This window comes from Bombina bombina, chromosome 5 (assembly GCF_027579735.1).
Source record: "Bombina bombina isolate aBomBom1 chromosome 5, aBomBom1.pri, whole genome shotgun sequence".
Lineage (NCBI taxonomy): Eukaryota > Metazoa > Chordata > Amphibia > Anura > Bombinatoridae > Bombina > Bombina bombina.
The window spans coordinates 591,382,614-591,409,137 of record NC_069503.1 but is presented as its reverse complement, the minus strand read 5'-3'; the positions used below and the strand labels follow the sequence as shown (position 1 = coordinate 591,409,137).

The window sequence follows — 26,524 nt, the reverse complement described above, 5'->3', positions numbered from 1 at the left end:
GACTCTAAGGCCAGGTGTGTTTGTCCTCGTGCTGTCTCTACTGCGCATGACAGCTTCGGACAAACACTCTTGGCCTTTTATATTATAGGATGTTTGTCTTTTGAGTGTAATATTCCTTTAAATATTTCTTGAATTTCATGTGTATGGAATTTCATGTGTATGTGGTTTGTGTTTGCACTTATTTTATTACCATAGATGCCAGTTTATTTGAGACATATGATTTTTCATCTGGCCAAAATGTGTCTAATATGCAGTTTGATTTTAACTTAATGTTCCGGCTTTATTATTTCAGTTACAAAACTCATTTGTGCGCCACATTGTCCAGGCCGGTGCCGAGGACCATCTCCCAGTGAGTGCTGTCACAGCGAGTGTGCATCTGGTTGTGCAGGACCTACAGAAAGAGATTGCTTGGTAATCATTTTATATTTTATTTAAAGCATTTTAGGTTTAGAGGCTGAAAAAGGAAGACAGTTAAAAGTACAGCTGAGAGTCATGTGTAAGGTGTTTATTTAAGTTACAGCAGATTTGGGGCTGGGATTTTAAATGTTTTGGTTAGTATTATGGTGTATTTTGTAGCTGAGAATAAGTAATAAAATGGGATACTGAGAGTCAATGCAATAATCTGCAGAGGAAAAATAAGTTGAGAAAGAGTTAGCAATGGATTGTACAAGGAAAATGTGGGTGGGAGCCGTATGTCATGAGTAAGGGTGATTGAAACCGAAACGTCACCAGTGATGGCTTGGACCTGCATGTTACAATAACACTTTGAAAACGTCATTTTGTTTTGTCTCTGGGAGGGGTATTGACAGTTCTTTAGATAATAAGAGTGTGAATAAGAATATTTTGCAGAGGACTAGATGAAAAACAGATATGTTTCAGCAAAAGCTTATTACTTATTAAGAATATGTTTGTACATACAATTCTTTATGTAATAAATATGTAAGTATGGAAAATGGGAGGGGAACAAGCAAATAAACGGCTAGATTACGAGTTTTGCGTTATGAGTTAAAAAGCAGCGTTAAGGCTCATAACGCTGCTTTTTCACTACCGCTGCTATTACGAGTCTTGTAGGTACAGCTGTCCCGCACACTTTTTTGGCAGTGCCGCTAATTAACTTACGCAATTTGGGTAAAGTCTTTTTTCAGTGGGACTTCCATAGCGCCGATATTACAAGCTTTTTTTTTGGAGGCCAAAAAGTGAGCGGTACAGCCTATCCCGCAAAATTCGTAACGCATTCTAAAGTCAGTAGTTATGAGTTTTACACTACAAAGCTGTATCATAAAACTCATAACTAAAGTGTTAAAAAGTACACTAACACCCATAAACTACCTATTAACCCCTAAACCGAGGCCCTCCCGCATAGCAAACACTAAAATAAAATTATTAACCCCTAATCTGCCGCTCCGGACATCGCCGCCACTAGAATAAATATATTAACCCCTAAACCACCGCACTCCCACATCGCAAACACTAGTTACATATTATTAACCCCTAATCTGCCGTCCCTAACATCGCCGCCACTATACTAACGTTATTAACCCCTAAACCTAAGTCTAACCCTAACACCCACTAACTTAAATATAATTAAAATAAATCTAAATAAAACCTACTATTAATAACTAAATAATTCCTATTTAAAACTAAATACTTACCTGTAAAATAAACCCTAAGCTAGCTACAATATAACTAATAGTAACATTGTATCTATTTTAGGTTTTATTTTTATTTTACAGCTAAGTTTGTATTTATTTTAACTAGGTAGAATAGTTACTAAATAGTTATTAACTATTTACTAACTACCTAGCTAAAATAAATACAGATTTACCTGTAAAATAAAACATAACCTGTCTTACACTAACACCTAACCTTACACTACAATTAAATAAATTACCTAAATTAAATACAATTAACTAAATTAAATACAATTAACTAAAATAAATACAAATACCTAAATTATAAAAATAAATAAATGGGCAGGTCTTCATCCAGACGGCATCTTCTATCTTCATCCATCCTGCGAGGAGCGGGTCCATCAGCCAATAGGATTGAGCTTGCATTCTATTGGCTGATTGGAACAGCCAGTAGAATGCGAGCTCAATCCTATTGGCTGATTGGATCAGCCAATAGGATTGAAGTTCAATCCTATTGGCTGATTGCATCATCCAATAGGATTTTTGTAACCTTAATTCCGATTGGCTGATAGAATTCTATCAGCCAATCGGAATCTAAGGGACGCCATCTTGGATGACGTCACTTAAAGGAACCTTCATTCGTCGGGAGTCATCATAAGAAGAGGATGCTCCATGCCGGATGTCTTGAAGATGAACCCGGTCCTCGCCGGATGGATGAAGATAGAAGATGCCGTCTGGATGAAGACTTCTGCCCGTCTGGAGGACCACTTCTCCCGGCTTGGATGAAGACTTCTCCTGGCATCGTTGAGGACTTCTTGCCGCTTCGTTGAGGACTTCTCCCGGCTTCGTTGATGATGGATGTCGGGTCTTCAAAACTGTAAGTAGATCTTCGGGGGTTAGTGTTAGTTTTTTTTTAAGGGTTTATTGGGTGGCTTTTGGTTTTAGATTAGGGTTTGGGCAGCAATAGAGCTAAATGCCCTTTAAAGGGCAATACCCATCCAAATGACCTTTTCAGGGCAATGGGGAGCTTAGGTTTTTTTAGTTAGGATTTTATTTGGGGGGTTGGTTGTGTGGGTGGTGGGTTTTATTGTTGGGGGGTGTTTGTATTTTTTTTTTTTACAGGTAAAAGAGCTGATTTCTTTGGGGCAATGCCCCGCAAAAGGCCCTTTTTAGGGCTATTGGTAGTTTAGTTTAGGCTAGGGTTTTTTTATTTTGGGGGGCTTTTTTATTTTGATAGGGTGTAATTAGTTTAAATATCTTTTAATTTGATTTTTTATTTTGTGTAATTTAGTGTTTTTTTGTTGTTGTAATTTTGGTATTTGTATTTAATTTAGTTAATTGTATTTAATTTAGTTAATTGTATTTAATTTAGGTAATTTATTTAATTGTAGTGTAAGGTTAGGTGTTAGTGTAAGACAGGTTAGGTTTTATTTAACAGGTAAATTTGTATTTATTTTAGCTAGGTAGTTAGTAAATAGTTAATAACTATTTAGTAACTATTCTACCTAGTTAAAATAAATACAAACTTAGCTGTAAAATAAAAATAAAACCTAAGATAGATACAATGTAACTATTAGTTATATTGTAGCTAGCTTAGAGTTTATTTTACAGGTAAGTATTTCGTTTTAAATAGGAATGATTTAGTTATTAATAGTAGGTTTTATTTAGATTTATTTTAATTATATTTAAGTTAGGGGGTGTTAGGGTTAGGGTTAGACTTAGGTATAAGTTTATATAGGTATAACTTTAGTATAGTGGTGGCGACGTTGGGGGCGGAAGATTAGGGGTTAATAAATGTAGGTAGGTGATAGCAATGTTAGGGGTTAATAATATTTAACTAGTGTTTGCGAGGCGGGAGTACGGAGGTTTAGGGGTTAATATATTTATTATAGTGGCAGCGACGTTGGGGGCGGCAGATTAGGGGTTAATAAATGTAGGTAGGTTGCATCGACATTGGGAGCGGGAGATTAGGGGTTAATAAATATAATGTAGGTGTCGGCAATGTTGGGGGCAGCGGATTAGGGGTTAATAAGTATAATGTAGGTGTTGGCGATGTCCGAAGCAGCAGATTAGGGGTTAATAAATATAATGTAGGTGTCGGCGATGTCGGGGGCAGCAGATTAGGGGTTAATAAGTGTAAGATTAGGGGTGTTTAGACTTGGGTTCATGTTAGGGTGTTAGGTGCAATTATAAATTTAGTTTCCCCATAGGAATCAATGGGGCTGCGTTACGAAGCTTTATGCTGCTTTATTGCAGGTGTTAGGCTTTTTTTCAGCCGGCTCTCCCCATTGATGTCTATGGGGAAATCGTGCACGAGCACGTACAACCAGCTCACCGCTGACTTAAGCAGCACTGGTATTGGAGTTCGGTATGGAGCACAATTTTGCTCTACGCTCACTTCTTGCCTTTTAACGCCGGGTTTAGGAAAACCTGTAATACCAGCGCTGTAGGGAAGTGAGCGGTGACAATAACGTGCAAGTTAGCACCGTACCCCTCTTACCGCAAAACTCGTAATCTAGCTGAAATTTTTTAGTCAGTCTGTTTAGATGTACAATTTTAAAGTTTTTTCTCCTGTTCTCTCACTTTTGCTTTCTTTACATGCAGCATTGCAGAAACTTTCGTGATGGTGATGTTTGTAAAGATTCCTGTCCTCCACTACAAAAGTATAACACATTTACCTTTCAATTAGAGCATAACCCTGCTGGGAAGTACAGTTTCGGAACAACTTGTGTTAAAAAATGTCCTTGTAAGTTAACACAAAATATCACATTGTAAATACATAAGAGAAGGTGATACATTTGGATAATACCATTAAACATATGCTTAAAAGATAGCATGACAAATAATTATCACAAACCCTTTGATAACTTACTAAAAGCTGTTTCAAGATAATCTGAGAAAGCAAAAAACATTCTTGTTTGTGTCTATTTAATTTTCCTTTTTATCCTGAGTAATAAGTTATGAACCATCTCTACTCCCGCTGTGGAACATTTTTTTGTATTGTCTTTTACAGATACAAATGAGTTTTGTTAGATTGTTACAATAATGAGAACTTCTTATTGATCATAGTATTACATCAAAATAGTGTGTTTATACTTACACACACATATATATACTGTGTATATATATATATATATATATATATATATATATATATATATATATATATATATATCTATATATATGTTACAGGTAAAGTCAGAAATCCGGGTAATAATTCGCCCCCATGAACCCCCCAGGAAGAGGCTGAAAAGATAGTGAAGATAGGGGAATTACACAACATCATATATACTGTATATGTTTGAAGCGGTGACTCAATGTATTATGTTATATCAGACTTTACCCACAGCCGCTTGGGTAATGTCAGGTTTACCTGAGTAATGCTAGAATTACCCAATATCTGACTTTACCCAAACATATATATATATAGGCCATAATTACACAGTCAAAAAACGAAGTGCCCCCAAGAAAACCAGCAAGAAAAAAACCCACAGAGGGACAAGGGGCAGAGGCTACAAAAGCAGGAGGTTACAAACAGTACCAGGCTCGCACCAAGAAGAAGCAAAAGGCACAGACAACATACTTAACAAGATCACAAGGACAGAAAGATCAGAAATATGCATGAATCATAACAATAGTGTCATCAATTTGTCAAAATACTCACTTAATGAATCTGAGCTTAGGTTACTGTCTAAAGGTCTTAGCTTTGTGCCGACAAGTCAATTTAATTTATTTGAAACCATAATTGATGTTAATCAATTTGTTCGCAAGATTACATTGCGTAAGCATTTCTTTGATACCAGAGACTTGACGGCACAAGACTCAGACACTAATGCACATGATAACCCTGATGATACTGTTACTAATACTATGTCCTTTCAGGATTGGTGTACTGTTGTGGATCTACAGCAAATGTCATGTGATAACAGTATAGATTCCTCTATCAGTCAGGGTTTGAGCAAACCTAGTTTTGCAAAATATAAAAAGAAAAATTATTTTTACCCGGTACACACTAGAACAAAAGCGATAGAGGTATTTCAAAAAACTGTAGAAGATAAGTTGAGGACATTACATGAAAAAGTCACCAAAAAACGACATTATATTTCATTTAATTTAACGCATAAAGAAAGAGTAGCATTACAGCAATTGGAGAATAATGCCAATATCACAATAAGGCCATCTGATAAGGGCGGCAATGTTGTTGTGCTTAACACCGATGATTATGTAACAGAGGCAATAAGACAACTATCTGACAACGAAGTATATATTAAACTAAAAGAAAATCCTACTTCATCCTACAGGAAGGAACTATTTAAAATCATACAAGTGTTAAAGCACAACAATATTGTAGACATAGAAATAAGTGAAAACTTAATTCCACAACATCCTGTCACACCAATATTTCATATGTTCCCAAAAATACATAAAAGCATGGACAGTCCCCCTGGGCGTCCCATTATTGCGGGAATAGATTCCCTTAACTAACCTCTTTCAGAACTAATTGACACATTTTTGCAGCCTTTGGTCAAACAGTTACCCAGCTACATCCAAGACACTACTGCTTTATTAAACAAATTAAAACAAACAAAATGGAAAGCAACTTATAAATTTTGTGCAGTGGATGTGTCCTCTTTGTACACTTCTATTTCACATATAAAGGGTATGATGGCTATGGATAACATGTTTGACCTCTTTGGGAAATTTGAGCCCATAGTGAAACACTTTCTTCTTATGGGTATTGAATACCTTTTGACACATAATTTTTTTATGTTTGGGAGGGATTTCTATCTGCAAAGACGTGGGACGGCCATGGGGGCAAAATTTGCCCCTTCATATGCCAATCTTTTTATGGCATGGTGGGAGCTGTCCCACGTCTTTGCGGATGGTAATCCCTTCAAGGATAAGATCATTCAGTATTATCGTTACATAGACAATCTGTTTTTTATTTTTGATGGCACTGATGAAGAGGCAGAACAGTTTCTAAAATTCCTAAATCACAATGAATGTGGTATTTCATTCACAGGAGAAGTAAATTCAATGAGTATTAAATTTCTAGATTTAGAAATTACAGGTGACAATGTCACTGGAGAGATAAATACCACACTATATAGGAAAGCGACATCAGGAAACACGACATTAGAGTACAACTCATGTCACCCTAGACATGTAATCAAAGGAATCCCAAAAGGGGAATACATTAGAGCCAAAAGGAACTGTTCTACTGAGGAATTGTATCAAGAACAGGCACAAATCATTACCACACGATTAATTGAACGAGGCTATAAGGCAGATCTTCTGAAGAAAATAAAACATGAGGTAGATTTAACAACAAGAGATAATCTTCTTAAATATAAACATCAAAACAGAAAGACCAAACAAATGAATAAACCGAAATTCGTAACAACATACAGTAATGACTATCACAAAATATGTAGGATTATTAAAGATTCTTTACATATATTGGATACAGATCCAATAATAAAACAAATATTACATCAAGGGTGTGAATATGTCACTAGACGAGGTAAAACTTTGGGGAATACTTTGTCTCCTTCTGATCTCCCACAAAAATCCAAACAAACATGGTTACCTAAAAAGACAGGTTTTTATAAATGTAGACGCCCAGTCTGTAAGACATGTAGTCATGTCGTAGAGGGACCTAAATTTAAATCCCATTCCACAGATCAAGAACATAATATCAAATATTCTATAAATTGCTCTAGTACACACGTTGTATATTTATTAACTTGCCAACAATGTGGGAAACAATACACTGGGAAAACGAAACGTTCCTTGAAGGATAGATTTTTACAACATCTTAGATCACTGGAAGATACGGATTCTGATACCCCAGTAGCGAGACACTGTAGGGAATGTCATAATTCAGATAAGTCAAAACTTACCATTCAAGGAATAGATCACATTCCTGTTTGGAAAAGAGGAGGGAGTAGAGAGAACAAACTAAACAAGAGAGAAATATATTGGATGTTTGTTCTCAAAACTACCGTCCCATATGGCCTCAATATTAGGAGAGATCTAGACACATTTACATGAATCAACATATTTTTTCTCCTAATATTATACTGAATAAATAGTTTTTCTGTTTACTTCTATATTAATGTTCCATGACACATAGCAGTTTTTTGAGGTATATATTTCTGTTCTGTTTTTTCCTTACAAACTAATAATCATTATTTTTTTTCCCTATTGGTCTAAATTAATAAATTCAGTGGAGATACATATAAGAAATAAAATTAAATTAAACAAAATTAAATAAGTAAACTAAATTTATTCATTAATATTTAGGCCATTAGTTTACTGATAGATAATATATTACACCAATATATATGCAGGTACTGTCTCTTTAAGACATTAAGGGAGTTTGTCCCTTTAAAAAGGAGGTGTGCACAGGTAATTACCTATGCAGTGATCAAGTGCGCAGGCACGAAACATGTATGCTATGTTCCTGTCTACACTGATGTGATTTTATTTATCTACACTCCGTGCTACGGTTTGTCTATTCTTTTAACATGAATCAATAAAAATTTGGATTTTACTCTACACCGGTCTGAAGAGGTATTTTGCGCATTCTTTTTTTCTACCTATATATATATATATATATATATATATATATATATATATACATACAGTATCTTATATATACTTCATACACTGGTCGGACGAGAACAAAATTTTACTTTTTCCTATCTTTACTTTTTCCCTCTGGGCTAGTAGCTTTTAATCCCTGACTAGTAAACTATAATGATATTTTTCCACCTCTCTCTCTCTCTCTCTCTCTCTCTCTCTATATATATATATATATATATTTAAATTCGATCAATAGATACAGGCACTCACTGGTCTTTGTATTAAAACTAATTCATTTATCGATATAAATTTAAAAAGAGGACATTACGTTTCGGCACATTACTGTGCCTTTGTCAAATGTCACATAAATATAACAAACACCATAAAATCAATTACATGATTTTAGGGTGTATGATCGAGTGCCCGTATCTTTTGATCGAATTTTGATATCTCTTAGCAGTGCACCGTGGCATTTCTATCGACTGGTGAGATTGTGCTGTCCTCCTTTGGGATTTGTGAATATATATATATATATATATATATATATATATATATAATTTTATTGGTTAATACATTTACTTCTAATAAATTTAATAATTTTATGAGTGAGCACTATGTAGATTATATAAAATGATTTACAAACAACAGTTACTTGAATATTACATTTATTGTTAAAATGGTTTTTATATTTTTGCACTTTCACAGTGTTGCCTGTCTTTTTATATTTCAGATAACTATGCTGTTATAGATTCTGGATCATGTGTGCGCGCATGTGCTCCAGATTCTGAAGAAGTTGATGAAAATGGTGTACGGAAATGTAGAAAATGTGATGGACCATGTAGAAAAGGTAAAATAATTCAATAACATATGTGTTTATATGTGTATGTGTGTATGTATATGTGTATATATATATATATATATATATATATATATATATATATATATATATATATATATATATATATATATATATTACAATATGGGGGTTTATTGAAATTAATGAGTGTAATTGCAGTTAATTTAGACAAGGCATTGACAGATAGCAGGTTAATTAGCTAAATTACACACTGAGATTAGCTCTACTAATGGAATGAGTGCATTGTAAAAGAGGACTTGTTTGTGCCTATGTGTAAATGACAAACATTTTCACAGTTAACCCATATTAATGATACCAGGAAAGTTTATTAATTTTGCCACACTCATTTGCACAATCTTGTTATCATGTATATAAATACATTATTATTATTATTATTATTATAATTATGATTTTTTCCATTTTAATGTAGGAAATACAGATAGTCCTATATAACTGTTATATTTAAAGAGACATAAAACCCAAAGTCCTTCTTTAATGATTCAGATAGCGCATACAATTTTAAACAACTTTTCAATTTACTAATATCATCAATTTTGCATTATTCTCATGGTATCCTTTATTAAAAGAGCAGCAATGCACAACTGGGAGCAAGCTGAACACATCTGCAAGCCAATGATATGATACATATATGTGCAGCCACCAATCAGCAGCTAGCTCCCAGCTCCTGAACCTACCTAGGTACTTTTCAGAAAATGATACCAAGAGAACAAAGCAAATTAGATACTAGAAGTATAAAGGAAAGTTGTTTAAAATTGTACGCTCTATCTGAATCATGAAAGAAAAAAATTGGGTTTCATGCCCATTTAACCCCTTAATGACAACTGACGTACCAGGTACGTCATGCATTAACAAGCAGTTAATGACAATGGACGTACCTGGTACGTCAGTTGTCTAACAGAGTGCTGGAAGTGATCACAATCACTTCCAGCAGCTCTGAGGGTATTGCAGTGATGTCTCGATATGGAGGCATCCTGCAATACCCCTTTACAAGACTCCGATGCAGAGAGAGCCACTCTGTGGCCCTCTCTGCACTGGTAGTGATGGTGCCTTTGACCGGTGGGAGGAGGGAGCGTGTGCTCGCGCGTGCACGATGCGCACGCGTGCACATGTGGGCGCATGTGCACGTGGGCGCGCGTGCACGTGCACATGCGCACATTAGCCACACTGACACCAATGAAAAAGTAAGGGGAAAAAAAGTTATTTTATTTTTTTTACATTTAAAAGGATCTGTGAGGGGGAGGGGGTGGGGTTATTGTGGGGGGGCTGCTACACTACAGAAATAATTAAACACAAATAAAAGTTATAAATAAAATTAAAATAAGTTTGGTTTGTGGGGCCAAACTGGGTACTGGCAGACAGCTGCCAGTACCCAAGATGGCGGTAATTAGGTAGGGGAGAGGGTTAGAGAGCTGGAGGGGGGGATCAGGGAGGTTGGTGCTAAGGCAGGGGTCCATCACAACTAAAATATTTTATAATTTTTATTTAAAAAAAAAAAAAAACTTTTTTATTTAGTACTGGCAGACTTTCTGCCAGTACTTAAGATGGCGGTAACAATTGTGGGGTGGGGGAGGGAAGAGAGCTGTTTGGGAGGGATCACGGGGTGGGATGTGTCAGGTGGGAGGCTGATCTCTAAAATTAACCCTGCAAGCTCCCTACAAGCTACCTAATTTAACCCCTTCACTGCTGGGCATAATTCACGTGTGGTGCGCAGCAGCATTTAGCGGCCTTCTAATAACCAAAAAGCAACGCCAAAGCCATATAAATCTGCTATTTCTGAACAAAGGGGATCCCAGAGAAGCTTTTACAACAATTTCTGCCATAATTGCACAAGCTCTTTGTAAATAATTTCAGTGAGAAACCTAAAATTGTGAAAAATGTAAAGTTTTTTTTTTTATTTGCTCCTAACATTTGGCGGTGAAATGGTGGCATAAAATATACCAAAATGGGCCTAGATCAATACTTGGGGTTGTCTACTACACTACACTAAAGCTAAAATTAACCCTACAAGCTCCCTACAAGCTCCCTAATTAACCCCTTCACTCCTGGGCATAAAACATGTGTGGTGCGCAGCGGCATTTAGCGGCCTTCTAATTACCAAAAAGCAACCACAAAGCCATATGTTACGGTTGCCTCCAGGCTGGCTGGAAGTTGGACCGTAGAAAAGGATGCTCCTAGCGCTCACCAAAGGAGCAGCAGCACCGTGGACACTCTAACTACTGCGTAGCCACCATCAGTAATGCAGACTATATGAACCACCGCTGCTGGGCTGGTATCTCGCCGTCTGCTCTGCGCCCTGGACCTACGACCAGGCTCCAGTAGGCGAACCTCTTCCTTCTGTAGCAATCCCTGTAGCTAAGGGAGTATGAAAAACATAGCAATCCCTGTAGTGATATTAGCTGAAGCTGTCCCCTACAAACATGAGTCAAAGCTTCAAGTTAGAGGGTCAACATAGGTCTGATGTGCTGGAGCACACAGCCTGCTTTTATTTAGGTTACATGCAAACAGGACACTCTCAGGGGGAGGCATAAAATCCCCCATCACACATTTGATATTAGATAGAGACACTCCCTTTGACAGGCCACAACATTTACTTCAGCAGATAACATTACACACAATAAAACAATGCAGTCCACCTTATCAATACTAGTCTGATTAGACAATGGGAAAGTTGATCACTAAACCTAATTAGAGCTAATCCCAGCAGACTTGTATTTAGAATAGGTTTCTTGAAGCTGAACAAAATTTAACTCTTAATGGCACACAATGAAACTGAACCAAGTGGGAGAAAGCCAGGGACAAGTCATTTCACAGGTCTGGGGACATAGTCTTAAAGGGGGCATTGTTCACCAGAGTCACAATATGTCCCCAGACGTTTCCCAAAGGGCCACACACACCCAACAAAAGTCAATATACTCTCAGGGGCACAATCTTCCAGGGGCCATAGTCATGAGGAAGGAGGCTGGCAAATAGGCTTCTCCAAAATCCAGGGAAGCAGGGCAACCTTCCATTTAAAGGGCCAGTCACAAATAGCAGTTTGTAACATATCTCCCCTTTTGGAGGGAGACTAACCAGGCACCTGACCTTCTGTCGGTCAGTGCCTAAGTTAGTCTCGCAACCCACCCACAAATAAACACTAGCAGCAAAGCAGCCCCCCCACAACAAGTAGCACTGGCCTGTAGGTTCCAGGTTATAGGATGAAAGTGTAGCATCCTCTGCCTTCCTGGCGCAGCTGGGCAAATAGCTGATGGTACTTGGGGGGCAGAGGCCAGCGGCACTCTGCCCTGGTGCCAGCGCTTCTGCTGGGGTGAGGGGTTTGCAGGCCAGTTCTGTAACAAGGACAAGGTCTGTAGGGCAGAGGCCAGCAGCGCTCTGCCCTGATGCCAGCTCTTCTGCTGGGGGAATTGGGGCATAGTCCTGCCCGGTGGCAAATGGAACGTGGGGGTCAGTGGGGGCCAACATCTCCACTGTTAACCCTGGGCCCAAGATAGGAGTTAGCTGGGGAGGGGGAGATTGGCTTACCTCCTCCTCCTGATACTCCGGCGGCCGTTGGGAAGGGAGGTCGATGCTCTCTGCTTCCTGTGGAACATGCTGCAGCTGGGGAGAGAGACCGGTTGTCTCCTCTCCCTGGAAGGCACACTCCGGCTGGGGAGGGAGGTCGATGCTCTCCCCTCCCTGTAGCTGGGTCTGTCGCTGGGGATCTGGGCCGCCTGCCCAGCATCCCTGTAGGGCCGGTAGAGAGACTGCGGTCCCATCTCCACCTGCCTGCTGGGGGTCCTCCCAGGACCAGTCTATGAGGCCTGCTGCCTCTGGTATCTCTGGTTGGGGTTGGGGAAGGAGACTGGTTGTCTCTTCCCTCTGCACGGTATACTGCCGCTGGGGAGGGAGGTCGCTGCTCTCCTCTCCCTGTAACTCTGGCTGCCGCTGGGAAGGGAGGTCGTTGCTCTCCGCTCCCTGTGACTCACTTTTTCGCTGGAGACCAGGTGTCCAGACCCTCAAACTCCACAGTTGGCGCTCAAAGGCTCGTGCCGCTTTGTTCTCCGTATCCAATTCCCGGATGATGCGACTGACTACCTCCTGTGCAGGGTCTGGACCATATCGGACTAGCCGCCTCTTTACCTCTGGAACGAAATCCGCGCCCTCATAGCGACGGATCAGGTTGAGGTGCTCTTCACAGGGTTCTGAATAGTGTCTTGTCAGCTCCATGCTGCTGTAGGTAGGGACGCTGCGCAGTGGCTAGCGTTGCCCTCAATAACTCTCCTACGATACCAGTGCTGTTGTGGTGCTGCTCCTTGCGCTAGGACGCCAATCCCACCGCTGCCGCCAAATGTTACGGTTGCCTCCAGGCTGGCTGGAAGTTGGACCGTAGAAAAGGATGCTCCTAGCGCTCACCAAAGGAGCAGCAGCACCGTGGACACTCTAACTACTGCGTAGCCACCGTCAGTAATGCAGACTATATGAACCACCGCTGCTGGGCTGGTATCTCGCCGTCTGCTCTGCGCCCTGGACCTACGACCAGGCTCCAGTAGGCGAACCTCTTCCTTCTGTAGCAATCCCTGTAGCTAAGGGAGTATGAAAAACATAGCAATCCCTGTAGTGATATTAGCTGAAGCTGTCCCCTACAAACATGAGTCAAAGCTTCAAGTTAGAGGGTCAACATAGGTCTGATGTGCTGGAGCACACAGCCTGCTTTTATTTAGGTTACATGCAAACAGGACACTCTCAGGGGGAGGCATAAAATCCCCCATCACACATTTGATATTAGATAGAGACACTCCCTTTGACAGGCCACAACATTTACTTCAGCAGATAACATTACACACAATAAAACAATGCAGTCCACCTTATCAATACTAGTCTGATTAGACAATGGGAAAGTTGATCACTAAACCTAATTAGAGCTAATCCCAGCAGACTTGTATTTAGAATAGGTTTCTTGAAGCTGAACAAAATTTAACTCTTAATGGCACACAATGAAACTGAACCAAGTGGGAGAAAGCCAGGGACAAGTCATTTCACAGGTCTGGGGACATAGTCTTAAAGGGGGCATTGTTCACCAGAGTCACAATATGTCCCCAGACGTTTCCAAAAGGGCCACACACACCCAACAAAAGTCAATATACTCTCAGGGGCACAATCTTCCAGGGGCCATAGTCATGAGGAAGGAGGCTGGCAAATAGGCTTCTCCAAAATCCAGGGAAGCAGGGCAACCTTCCATTTAAAGGGCCAGTCACAAATAGCAGTTTGTAACACCATATAAGTCTGTTATTTCTGAAAAAGGGGATCCCAGAGAAGCATTTACAACCATTTGTGCCATAATTGCAGAAGCTGTTTGTAAATAATTTCAGTGGGAAACCTAAAGTTTGTGACAAAATTTGTGAAAAAGTGAACTTTTTTTTTTTTTTATCGCATTTGGCTGTGAAATGGTGGCATGAAATATACCAAAATGGGCCTAGATCAATACTTTGGGATGTCTTATAAAACAAAATATATACATGTCAAGGGATATTCAGATATTCCTGACAGATATCAGGGTTCCAAAGTAACTAGCGCTAATTTTGAAAAAAAGTGGTTTGGAAATAGCAAAGTGCTACTTGTATTTATTGCCCCATAAATTGCAAAAAAAGCAAAGAACATGTAAACATTGGGTATTTCTAAACTCAGGACAAAATTTATAAGCTATTTAGCATGGGTGTTTTTTGGTGATTGTAGATGTGTAACAGATTTTGGGGGTCAAAGTTAGAAAAAGTGCGTTTTTTCCATTTTTTCCTCATATTTTATCATTTTTTTTTTAGTAAATTATAAGATATGATGAAAATAATGGTATCTTTAGAAAGTCCATTTAATGACGAGAAAAACGGTATATAATATGTGTGGGTACAGTAAACGAGTAAGAGGAAAATTACAGCTAAACGCAAACACTGCAGAAATGTAAAAATAGCCATTGTCATTAACCCCTTAATGACCACAGCACTTTTCCATTTTCTGTCCGTTTGGGACCAAGGCTATTTTTACATTTTTGCGGTGTTTGTGTTTAGCTGTAATTTTCTTCTTACTCATTTACTGTACCCACACATATTATATACCGTTTTTCTCGCCACTAAATGGACTTTCTAAAGATACCATTATTTTCATCATATCTTATAATTTACTATAAAAAAAAAATATAAAATATGAGGAAAAATTGAAAAAAACACACTTTTTCTAACTTTGACCCCCAAAATCTGTTGCATATCTACAACCACCAAAAAAAACCCATGCTAAATAGTTTCAAAATTTTGTCCTGAGTTTAGAAATACCCAATGTTTACATGTTCTTTGCTTTTTGTGCAAGTTATAGGGCCATAAATACAAGTAGCACTTTGCTATTTCCAAACCACTTTTTTCCAAAATTAGCGCTAGTTACATTAGAACACTAATATCTTTCAGGAATCCCTGAATATCCCTTGACATGTATATATTTTTTTTTAGTAGACATCCCAAAGTATTGATCTAGGACAATTTTGGTATATTTCATACCACCATTTCACCGCCAAATGCGATCAAATACAAAAAATCGTTCACTTTTTCACAAATTTTTTCACAAACTTTTGGTTTCTCACTGAAATTATTTACAAACAACTTGTGCAATTATGGCATACATGGTTGTAAATTCTTCTCTGGGATCCCCTTTGTTCAGAAATAGCAGACATATATGGCTTTGGCGTTGCTTTTTGGTAATTAGAAGGCCGCTAAATGCCACTGCGCACCACAAGTGTATTATGCCCAGCAGTTAAGGGGTTAATTAGGGAGCTTTTAGGGAGCTTGTAGGGTTAATTTTAGCTTTAGTGTAGTATAGTAGACAACCCCAAGTATTGATCTAGGCACATTTTGGTATATTTCATGCCACCATTTCACCGCCAAATGCGATCAAATTGAAAAAAAAGTTAAATTTTTCACAATTTTAGGTTTCTCACTGAAATAATTTACAAACAGCTTGTGCAATTATGGCACAAATGGTTGTAAATACTTGTCTGGGATCCCCTTTGTTCAGAAATAGCAGACATATATGACTTTGGCGTTGCTTTCTGGTAATTAGAAGGCCGCTAAATCCTGCTGCGCCTCACACGTGTATTATGGCTAGCAGTGAAGGGGTTAATTAGGGAGTTTGTAGGGAGCTTGCAGGGTTAATTTTAGCTTTAGTGTAGAGATCAGCCTCCCACCTGACACATCCCACCCCCTGATCCCTCCCAAACAGCTCCCTTCCCTCCCCCACCCCACAATTGTCCCCGCCATCTTAAGTACTGGCAGAAAGTCTGCCAGTACTAAAATAAAAGGGTTTTTTAAAAAAAATAAAAAATTTTTTTAGCATATTTACATATGCTAGGGTGTAGGATCCCCCCCTTAGCCCCCAACCTCCCTGATCCCCCCCAAAACCGCTCTCTAACCCTCCCCTCTGCCTCATTGGGGGCCATCTTGGGTACTGGCAGCTGTCTGCCAGTACCCAGTTTGCAAAAAAAAGTGCTTTTTTTATTTTTTTTGAGCTTTTTTCTGTAGTGTAGCTTCCCCCCCCACACAGACAAACCCCCACCACCTTGCTGATCTTTTTTTTTTTTAAATATTTCGAAATTTATACATTTTTTATTAATTCATTTTCTGTAGTGTAGCGGTTCCCACCCGCTCCCTCCCCGTGCACGCGCCCGCCCCCGCCCTCCCGTGCACGCGCGCGCGCGTCCGTGCGCGCCCCTGCTCGTCCCCGCCCACGATCCCGCCCCCCCTGCACATAACCAGGGCCATCGATGGCCGCCACCCGCCTCCCGGTCCGGCTCCCACCCAACAGCGCAGGGACCCACCGATCTCCGGTGCAGAGAGGGCCACAGAGTGGCTCTCTCTGCACCGGATGGCTACCAAAGGTTATTGCAGGATGCCTCCATATCGAGGCATCACTGCAATAACCGGAAAGCAGCTGGAAGCGAGCAGGATCGCTTCCAGCTGCTTTCCAAACCGAGGACGTGCAGGGTACGTTCTCAGGCATTAACTGCCTTTTTTTTGAGGACGTACCCTGCACGTCCTCGGTCGTTAAGGGGTTAAGGGTAAGAAAATTGAAAAATGGTCCGGTCATTAAGGGGTTAAAAGACTCAAATTTGTTCAAAGACTTGACTACCAGTGGGCTGCGGAAAGTTTTTGGATAGAATAATATATCCCATTTGTCTTCTTTCACAAAATAATATTTCTGAGAGAAAAGGATGAATAAAAAGGAAGAAATGAGGAATTATAGTCAAAAGGGACATTAGTCAAAATTAACCTTTTATGATTTAGATAGAGAATGCAGCTAAAAAAAAAAACTTTCCAATTTGCTGTCATCTTCAAATTGTTCCCAATCTTTTTATATAATACTTTTAAGAGACACCAGCTCACACTAAAGTGTGTGAGAGTTTACAATATATAGTTATAGGAGTCTGTGACTGACTGATGGATGTTACATAATACAGGGGAAAGGAAATTATAGGTAATTTTGATATTTGTCAGAAAATTTAAAATTCAAATTACATGTTATTGCATTGTGTTTTTATTAGGTATTTGTTTATTATGCGATTCTAATGTATTTAATTATCCTTTAATAGTTAAAAAAAAAAAGGTGATAGACATCAGGTTATATTAGTTTTTACCTAGTATCTCTTGTTACCTAACGGCTAGATTTAGAGTTTGGCATTAGCCGTCAAAACCAGCGTTAGAGGCTCCTAACGCTGGTTTTGGGCTACCGCTGGTATTTAGAGTCAGTCAGGAAAGGGTCTAACGCTCACTTTGCAGCCGCGACTTTTCCATACCGCAGATCCCCCTACGCCAATTGCGTATCCTATCTTTTCAATGGGATCTTTCTAACGCTGGTATTTAGAGTCTTGGCTGAAGTGAGCGTTAGAAATCTAACGACAAAACTCCAGCCGCAGAGAAAAGCCAGGAGTTAAGAGCTTTCTGGGCTAACGCCGGTTCATAAAGCTCTTAACTACTGTGCTCAAAAGTACACTAAAACCCATAAACTAAATATGTACCCCTAAACCGACGTCCCCCCACATCGCCGCCACTCTATTAAATTTTTTTAACCCCTAATCTGCCGACCGCACACCGCCGCAACCTACGTTATCCCTATGTACCCCTAATCTGCTGCCCCTAACACCGCCGACCCCTACATAATATTTATTAACCCCTAATCTGCCGCCCCCAAAGTCGCCGCCACCTACCTACACTTATTAACCCCTAATCTTCCGACCGGACCTCACCGCTACTATAATAAAGTTATTAACCCCTAATCAGCCTCACTCCCGCCTCAATAACCCTATAATAAATAGTATTAACCCCTAATCTGCCCTCCCTAACATCGCCGACACCTAACTTCAAGTATTAACCCTTAATCTGCCGACCGGACCTCGTCGCTAATATAATAAATGTATTAACCCTTAAAGCTAAGTCTAGCCCTAACACTAACACCCCCCTAAGTTAAATATAATTTAAATCTAACGAAATAAATTAACTCTTATTAAATAAATTATTCCTATTTAAAGCTAAATACTTACCTGTAAAATAAACCCTAATATAGCTACAATATAAATAATAATTATATTGTAGCTATTTTAGGATTAATATTTATTTTACAGGCAACTTTGTATTTATTTTAACCAGGTACAATAGCTATTAAATAGTTAATAACTATTTAATAGCTACCTAGTTAAAATAATTATAAAATTACCTGTAAAATAAATCCTAACCTAAGTTACAATTAAACCTAACACTACACTATCAATAAATTAATTAAATAAAATACCTACAATTATCTACAATTAAATCTAACACTACACTATCAATAAATTAATTAAATAAAATACCTACAATTATCTACACTTAAATCTAACACTACACTATCAATAAATTAATTAAATAAAATACCTACAATTAAATCTAACACTACACTATCAATAAATTAATTAAATAAATTACCTACAATTAAATCTAACACTACACTATCAATAAATTAATTAAATAAAATACCTACAAATAAATACAATTAAATAAACTAATTAAAGTACAAAAAATAAAAAAAGCTAAGTTACAAAAAATAAAAAAATTAATTACAAACATTATAAAAAGATTACAACAATTTTAAGCTAATTACACCTACTCTAAGCCCCCTAATAAAATAACAAAGCCCCCCAAAATAAAAAAATGCCCTACCCTATTCTAAAATTAAAATAGAAAAGCTCTTTTACCTTACCAGCCCTTAAAAGGGCTTTTTGCGGGGCATGCCCCAAAGAATTCAGCTCTTTTGCCTGTAAAAAAAACATACAATACCCCCCCCAACATTACAACCCACCACCCACATACCCCTAATCTAACCCAAACCCCCCTTAAATAAACCTAACACTAAGCCCCTGAAGATCTTCCTACCTTGTCTTCACCATGCCAGGTATCACCGATCGTTCCAGGCTCCGAAGTCTTCATCCAAGCCCAAGCGGGGGCTGGCGATCCATCATCCGGCTGAAGTCTTCTATCAAGCGGCAAGAAGAAGTCCAGAAGAGGCTCCAAAGTCTTCATCCTATCCGCACAGAAGAGGAGATCCGGACCGGCAACCATCTTCTTCAAAGCGGCATCTTCTATCTTCATCCGATGATGAGCGGCTCCATCTTGAAGACCTCCAGCACGGATCCATCCTCTTCTTCCGACATCCTAAGTCCAAATGAAGGTTCCTTTAAATGACGTCATCCAAGATGGCGTCCCTCGAATTCCGATTGGCTGATAGGATTCTATCAGCCAATCGGAATTAAGGTAGGGAAAATCTGATTGGCTGATTGAATCAGCCAATCAGATTGAGCTCGCATTCTATTGGCTGTTCCGATCAGCCAATAGAATGCAAGCTACCTTAATTCCGATTGGCCGCTCGTCATCGGATGAAGATAGAAGATGCCCCTTGGATCAAGATGGTTGCCGGTCCGGATCTCCTCTTCTTCCCGGATAGGATGAAGACTTTGGAGCCTCTTCTGGACTTCTTCTTGCCGCTTGATAGAAGACTTCAGTCGGATGATGGATCGCCAGCCCCCGCTTGGGCTTGGATGAAGACTTCGGAGCCTGGAACGATTGGTAATAACTGGCATGGTGAAGACAAGGTAGGAAGATCTTCAGGGGCTTAGTGTTAGGTTTATTTAAGGGGGTTTGGGTTAGATTAGGGGTATGTGGGTGGTGGGTTGTAATTTTGGGGGGGGGGTATTGTATGTTTTTTTTTACAGGCAAAAGAGTTGAATTCTTTGGGGCATGCCACGCAAAAAGCCCTTTTAAGGGCTGGTAAGGTAAAAGAGCTTTTCTATTTTAATTTTAGAATAGGGTAGGGCATTTTTTTATTTTGGGGGGCTTTGTTATTTTATTAGGGGGCTTAGAGTAGGTGTAATTAGCTTAAAATTGTTGTAATATTTTTCTAATGTTTGTAAATTATTTTTTTATTTTTTGTAACTTAGCTTTTTTTATTTTTTGTACTTTAGTTAGTTTATTTAATTGTATTTATTTGTAGGTATTTTATGTAATTAATTTATTGATAGTGTAGTGTTAGATTTAAGTGTAGATAATTGTAGGTATTTTATTTAATTAATTTATTGATAGTGTAGTATTAGGTTTAATTGTAACTTAGGTTAGGATTTATTTTACAGGTAATTTTGTAATTATTTTAACTAGGTAGCTATTAAATAGTAAATAACTATTTAATAGCTATTGTACCTGGTTAAAATAAATACAAAGTTGCCTGTAAAATAAATATTAATCCTAAAATAGCTACAATATAATTATTATTTATATTGTAGCTATATTAGGGTTTATTTTACAGGTAAGTATTTAGCTTTAAATAGGAATAAGTTATTTAATAAGAGTTAATTTATTTTGTTAGATTTAAATTATATTTAACTTAGGGGGGTGTTAGTGTTAGGGTTAGACTTAGCTTTAGGGGTTAATACATTTATTATAGTAGCGACGAGGTCCGGTCGGCAGATTAGGGGTTAATTATTGTAGGTAGCTGGCTGCGACGTTGTGGGGGGGCAGATTAGGGGTTAATAAATATAATATAGGGGTCGGCGGTGTTAGGGGCAGCAGATTAGGGGTACATAGGTATAATGTAGGTTGCGGCGGCGTACGGAGCGGCAGATTAGGGGTTAAAAAAATATGCAAGGGTCAGCGATAGCGGGGGCGGCAGATTAGGGGTTAATAAGTGTAAGGTTAGGGGTGTTTAGACTCGGGGTACATGTTAGGGTGTTAGGTGCAGACTTAGGAAGTGTTTCCCATAGGAAACAATGGGGCTGCGTTAAGAGCTGAACGCTGCTTTTTTGCCGGTGTTAGGTTTTTTTTCAGCTCAAAGTGCCCCATTGTTTCCTATGGGGGAATCGTGCACGAGCACGTTTTTGAAGCTGGCCGCCTCCGTAAGCACCGCTGGTATTGAGAGTTGCAGTGGCGGTAAATATGCTATACGCTCCCTTTTTGGAGCCTAACGCAGCCCTTCTGTGAACTCTAAAAAGCCAGCGTTAGCTATGCGGGTCATTACCGACAAAACTCTAAATCTAGCCAAAAGAGAGGTGATTTTGGGCAAAACAGCCCCCTATACAATAAAATAAAAAATGTGCTTTAAATTATTGTGATAAACATGCAATTCATATCTTTCTCTACTAGATAAAGTTTGTGATGGAATAGGAACTGGAATGTTGAGAAATGTTTTATCCTTAAATGCTTCAAACATTGACATGTTTAAAAACTGTACAAAGATTAATGGAGATCTGAGAATTCTAATTGTAGCAGGAGATGGGTAAGTAACCAGTATATTTGTTATGGTCTTTTAAAAAATACTCAACACACCATTGATTTATTTTTGCCAAAAATATCAGTGGTGCTTTGAAAAATTACCAGGCCGTAAATAAATTGTGAATAAACAGAAGAAGAGATTCATCATTATTTATTTTATTTTTAGAGACACATTGACTTAAGGGCTAGTTGCCCCATTACCTAGCCATATCACTAATATTTTTGTATTATTATTCAACCTCTCCTATCTATTAATTCAAAGCTAATTTGTTGCCTTTATGCCAGAATTCTGAGTGACCATTTAAACAGTAACTACAGTTTCTGAAAATCCTCAGAGGGTTGAATGTGGCAAACGGGCCATTGTTTGAGAAGCCCTGTCATAAACATCTGGCACTCCCTATCTTTTTCTGGATGTCTGCGGTACCTCAGTTAGTTTTGCCCATTTAAACCCTTGTTTTCTTATACACCAAATACTAGTAAACCTATAATATAACCCCAGATGCACTCTTTATTTGCATTTCACTGTTCTCATGGAGACTAAAAATATGTACAAATACCCCAAAAAGTGCTCTGCCTTACAAATATAAGTATCAAATAAGTCATGGCATTCATAGTATTTTGTTTTTAGGGCCTCCGTGTTTCTTTGGCATAATGCACATCTATACCCCTGTTTTCTATCCCATTAAACTTTTTTTTTAGCATCCATCACTTGCTTTACTGTTAACTGCCACTACCCCAAATGATTGAGGTGCAAAAACAAATGATTTTCCCATCCCAGTTGCTTATTTGGGATCCCGAATAACATTCTAACTTGGAACCTTGCAAAGCTTGACACATCTTGGTGCCTTAAAAGTCATTGTCCTTCCTACAGCACTTGAGCTAAATACTGATACAAGCCATACAACATGTTGCCCTTGTTATTATGCAAGAGCTCTTTCCCATTTGATCCATGCTCTTAGAATGACCACCATCTTATCTACTCTTATATGTTCCTTCTTTAAACCCATACTGACAGAGTTTTAGCTGTCGCCTCTAATGCCTCTGTTTCATCTTGCCTCAGTTTCATCTTGCACTTCACAAATTATATAAATAAATCTGAGCACTAGGTATTTGAGATAATTAACCACTGGTCAAGATGATGTAAATAATGTGTGTATAGATTCCCCCATAACTTTGTTTACTAACCAAATTCTTATTAGTTAAATAATTTCCCCATAGCTCTATTACCACTGCAATTGGGAATAATTCAAAAAGTGTTAGATTTTTATTCTATTTCCTGTCCAACCAGCTGCCACACACCAGTATGCATCCAAACCTGTTCTGGGTACAGTTGTAAATACATCTTCCTACCCTATCCTTTTCCTGTTAAATTAATCTAGAATGTTTTTCAAATTTGCCTGTATTTGAACCTATAACCTAATTATGTGCCCTGGTCCTATTACATTTTTTTTGCCCATGTTCAGTCTTCTCTTAAATATGCTGTCCTCTGGATTACCCTATATGCAGGCAGTTGGATTCAATATGACAGGCAGTTTTTGGAATTGCCTTAATGTTATTTCCAATGGTAACACTGCCTTAATTGCTTTTAACACTTTATTTTCAGCCATCCTACAATGCTGTTTCACTGTGTCTCTATCCCTAGAAAGGAGAGCAACTCCCATTGGACTTCTGAAACTATTGGTACCCCATCATAGTCAACAAGCTATCATTCAAGATTCCATACACTTCTAACCCAACAAACAACAAATCATCTAGACAATGAACCAATAATGCAATGTCCATCATTTTTACTACCAACCAGTGCAAAAAATGCACTTATCCATATAGTGTTGTCTGAAGCTGTCTATAGTCAATGGCAGCAATTTAAATTCTGATTTTCTATTAGTGCCACAGGACCTGTCTCCCTACCCAAATTTACTTCTATGTTAAAGGGACATTATACACTAGAATTTTCTTTGCATACATGTTTTGTAGATGACCCATTTAAATAGCCCATACAGTTTTTTTTTTAGTTTTGCTTATTTTTATTTTTTTTTTTTAAATAATTTTTATTAATTTTCCAGTTGTAAGTAGACAAATACAAAAGGCATGTATCAAGAGTGTTACAAAGTACAGTGTATACAAAGAGCAAAACCTCCCTATTGATTCTGTGGAATTGTCCATGTATAAAAAGATCTAGAGGCTAATCCCTTACTCGAAAGTCCATCTGAGGTCTCGCCCCGGGGGGGGGGGGGGGGGGGACACAATAACTTTGTGAGGATTACAGGAATTAGATTAAACATCATAACCATAACTGGAATAAATAATTTAACTAACTTATTAACTTTAACCCCTTAAGGACCAGCAACGTACCCTGTATGTTGCTGGCCTTTTTTTGGGACTTGATTGTTTTATAGCACGGTCTTGCCACCAGCGTTGAGACTGCTCTATTCCACAAAGCCTGCTGGAGGGAGTGCATTAATAGTGTGTTCTTGCTAGACTTGTGCTTTTATGTCCTGAAAAAACCCTTAACGACCAGTGACATACAGGGTACATTGTGGTCATTAAGGGGTTAATAACATTAACAACAATCACTGGAAATACATTTGTTATAATGTGTTATATTTTGAGCTTGTATTCTATCTGTTCTATTTGTTAAGTCTGTTTCATCTTTCTGGTTTTAAGTAGTTGACATACTCTTGGATGGAGGCTAATCCCTTTCTAGTCAATAGTAACCACTTTTTTCTCATGGCAGGTGTTCTAATGTGTTTAAAAGTGTTTCCCATTAAAATGTGATGTTTAAGAATGTATTTAATTGGTTTCTTTTATAATACCCATATTGTTCCAAGGGGATAGTATCTGACACCCTTGATAGCCATTGTTGGGTAGTTGGAATTGTCGCAGACTTCCAATGCTGTGCAATCAGCGATTTTGCACCGTTTATGCAAATCCTTGTCAGAATGGTGCGTAATTTACATTGAAGAGTTGGATTTTGGTTTAATAGCACTATTGCGGGAGTGAGAGTGAAATTCTCTCCCATTATATTACTAAGTACCCTCTCCACTGAACTACAAAAAATATGTATTTTGCGGCACTGCCACCATATGTGGGCCATGGTTCCCATTTCTCCACATCTTCTCCAACATTGCGCCGTTGAGGAGGGGTATATTTTATGCAATCTATGTGGTGTTAAGTACCAGCGCATGAGTACCTTGAAGTTCATTTCAATGACCTTTGTGGAGGTGGTTGACCTGCGTGTGTTATTATATATTATCTGTCAATCTTTCTCTTCTATTTGAATGTTTAGATATCGTTGCCATTGTGTCGTGAATAGTGGAGGGGTATGTTGTTTAGCAGTTTCAAGTGCTTTTTTAGCTTGGGACAGTGTTCATTTGGGAGGTATTTCCGATAGGCATAATTGTTCAAAGGGAGTGGGGGGTCTAACTAAATCATCCCTAGACTGATTGTTGTGAATGAAGTTCTATAGCTGAGAGTGTTTCAGCCATGAGCTGAAAGCTCCTTTCAATATAGATGATAGACTATCTCTAGGTTTAAGCGTACGATTATCTAGAAGTGTGATTATAGGTACTGAGTCAGGGAGTTCCCATCAGGGAGTTCCCATGTCACTTTGGTTTTCTTAAAGGTTCATAGCCACCTGTGAGTTCCATATTTGGGGAGATTGGGGTAAGAGGTGATTGCAGTGAGGATAGTTTCGGGTATTTCTGAACTTATTGGTCCCATGTTTCAAAGATATGCCTATAGAGGGGAGATGTGGAGCATAGAGGGGGCCTTAGATTTTTAGGGATCCAACAAATTGAACCTGGTTTAGGTGTTCTCAATATCTGGCAATCCATGGACACCCATGCTTTGGCTTTACTTTTACTGTGCCAGTCTAGAATGTGTTGAAGTGTCACTGAGTGATAGTATGTTTCCATTTGGGGGACTCCCAATCCTCCCCCCCTCAGGGGACGAAATAGTGTGGCTGCATTTATACGTGGTTTTTGTCTTCCCCAAATGAATGAATTGATATTTCTCTGTAGCTGTTGGAGGTAGGGTTTAGGAAGAGATATGGGCGTCATTTCCATTATGTACAATATCTTAGGTAGGATCGACATTTTTATGGCTTGAATTCTGCCCCACCACGATAGTGGTTTGTCTCGCCAATTTTGTAGGGTGTGCTGAATATAGGTTTGTAAAGATTTATAGTTAGCATCAAACAGTTGTGATATCTTAGGGGTTAGTAGGACTCCCGAGTATTTCAGTTGCGAGTTGTTTACTTTGTAGGGGCATAGGTGTTTAATATTCCTTTCGCGGGAGGGAAATATTTAAGATCTCAGATTTCTGTCTGTTAATTAAAAAGTTGGACAAATGACTGAAAGTTTCAAACTCTTTCATTAGAGCTCGGATGGAACGGGTGGGGGATCTTAGCGTAAGTAGGACATCGTCCACGAACATTGATAATTTGTAGTGATTGGGTCCTATGGGTATCCCTGAGATATTTGGGTTAGCTCTGATGTGAGATGCTAAGGCCTCCATGATGAGAACAAATAAGATTGGGGAGAGTGGGCACCCTTGTCTCGTTCCGTTCGCGATATTAAAGCTATTAGATAATACCCCATTAACTCTAACTCTCGCTGAGGGGCCTGAAT

At 38.6% G+C, this 26,524-nt stretch overlaps 1 protein-coding gene across 1 annotated transcript in view; it reads left to right on the top strand.

The window, feature by feature from the left end:
- The window catches only part of LOC128660625 (epidermal growth factor receptor), a 374,881-nt gene that overhangs the window by 168,415 nt on the left and 179,942 nt on the right, over positions 1-26,524 (top strand). Inside the window, exons 6-9 of the mRNA XM_053714556.1 lie at positions 293-411; positions 4,236-4,377; positions 8,950-9,066; positions 21,768-21,900. Coding sequence (XP_053570531.1) covers positions 293-411; positions 4,236-4,377; positions 8,950-9,066; positions 21,768-21,900 — 511 coding nt within the window. The remainder of the gene's footprint in view (positions 1-292; positions 412-4,235; positions 4,378-8,949; positions 9,067-21,767; positions 21,901-26,524) is intronic.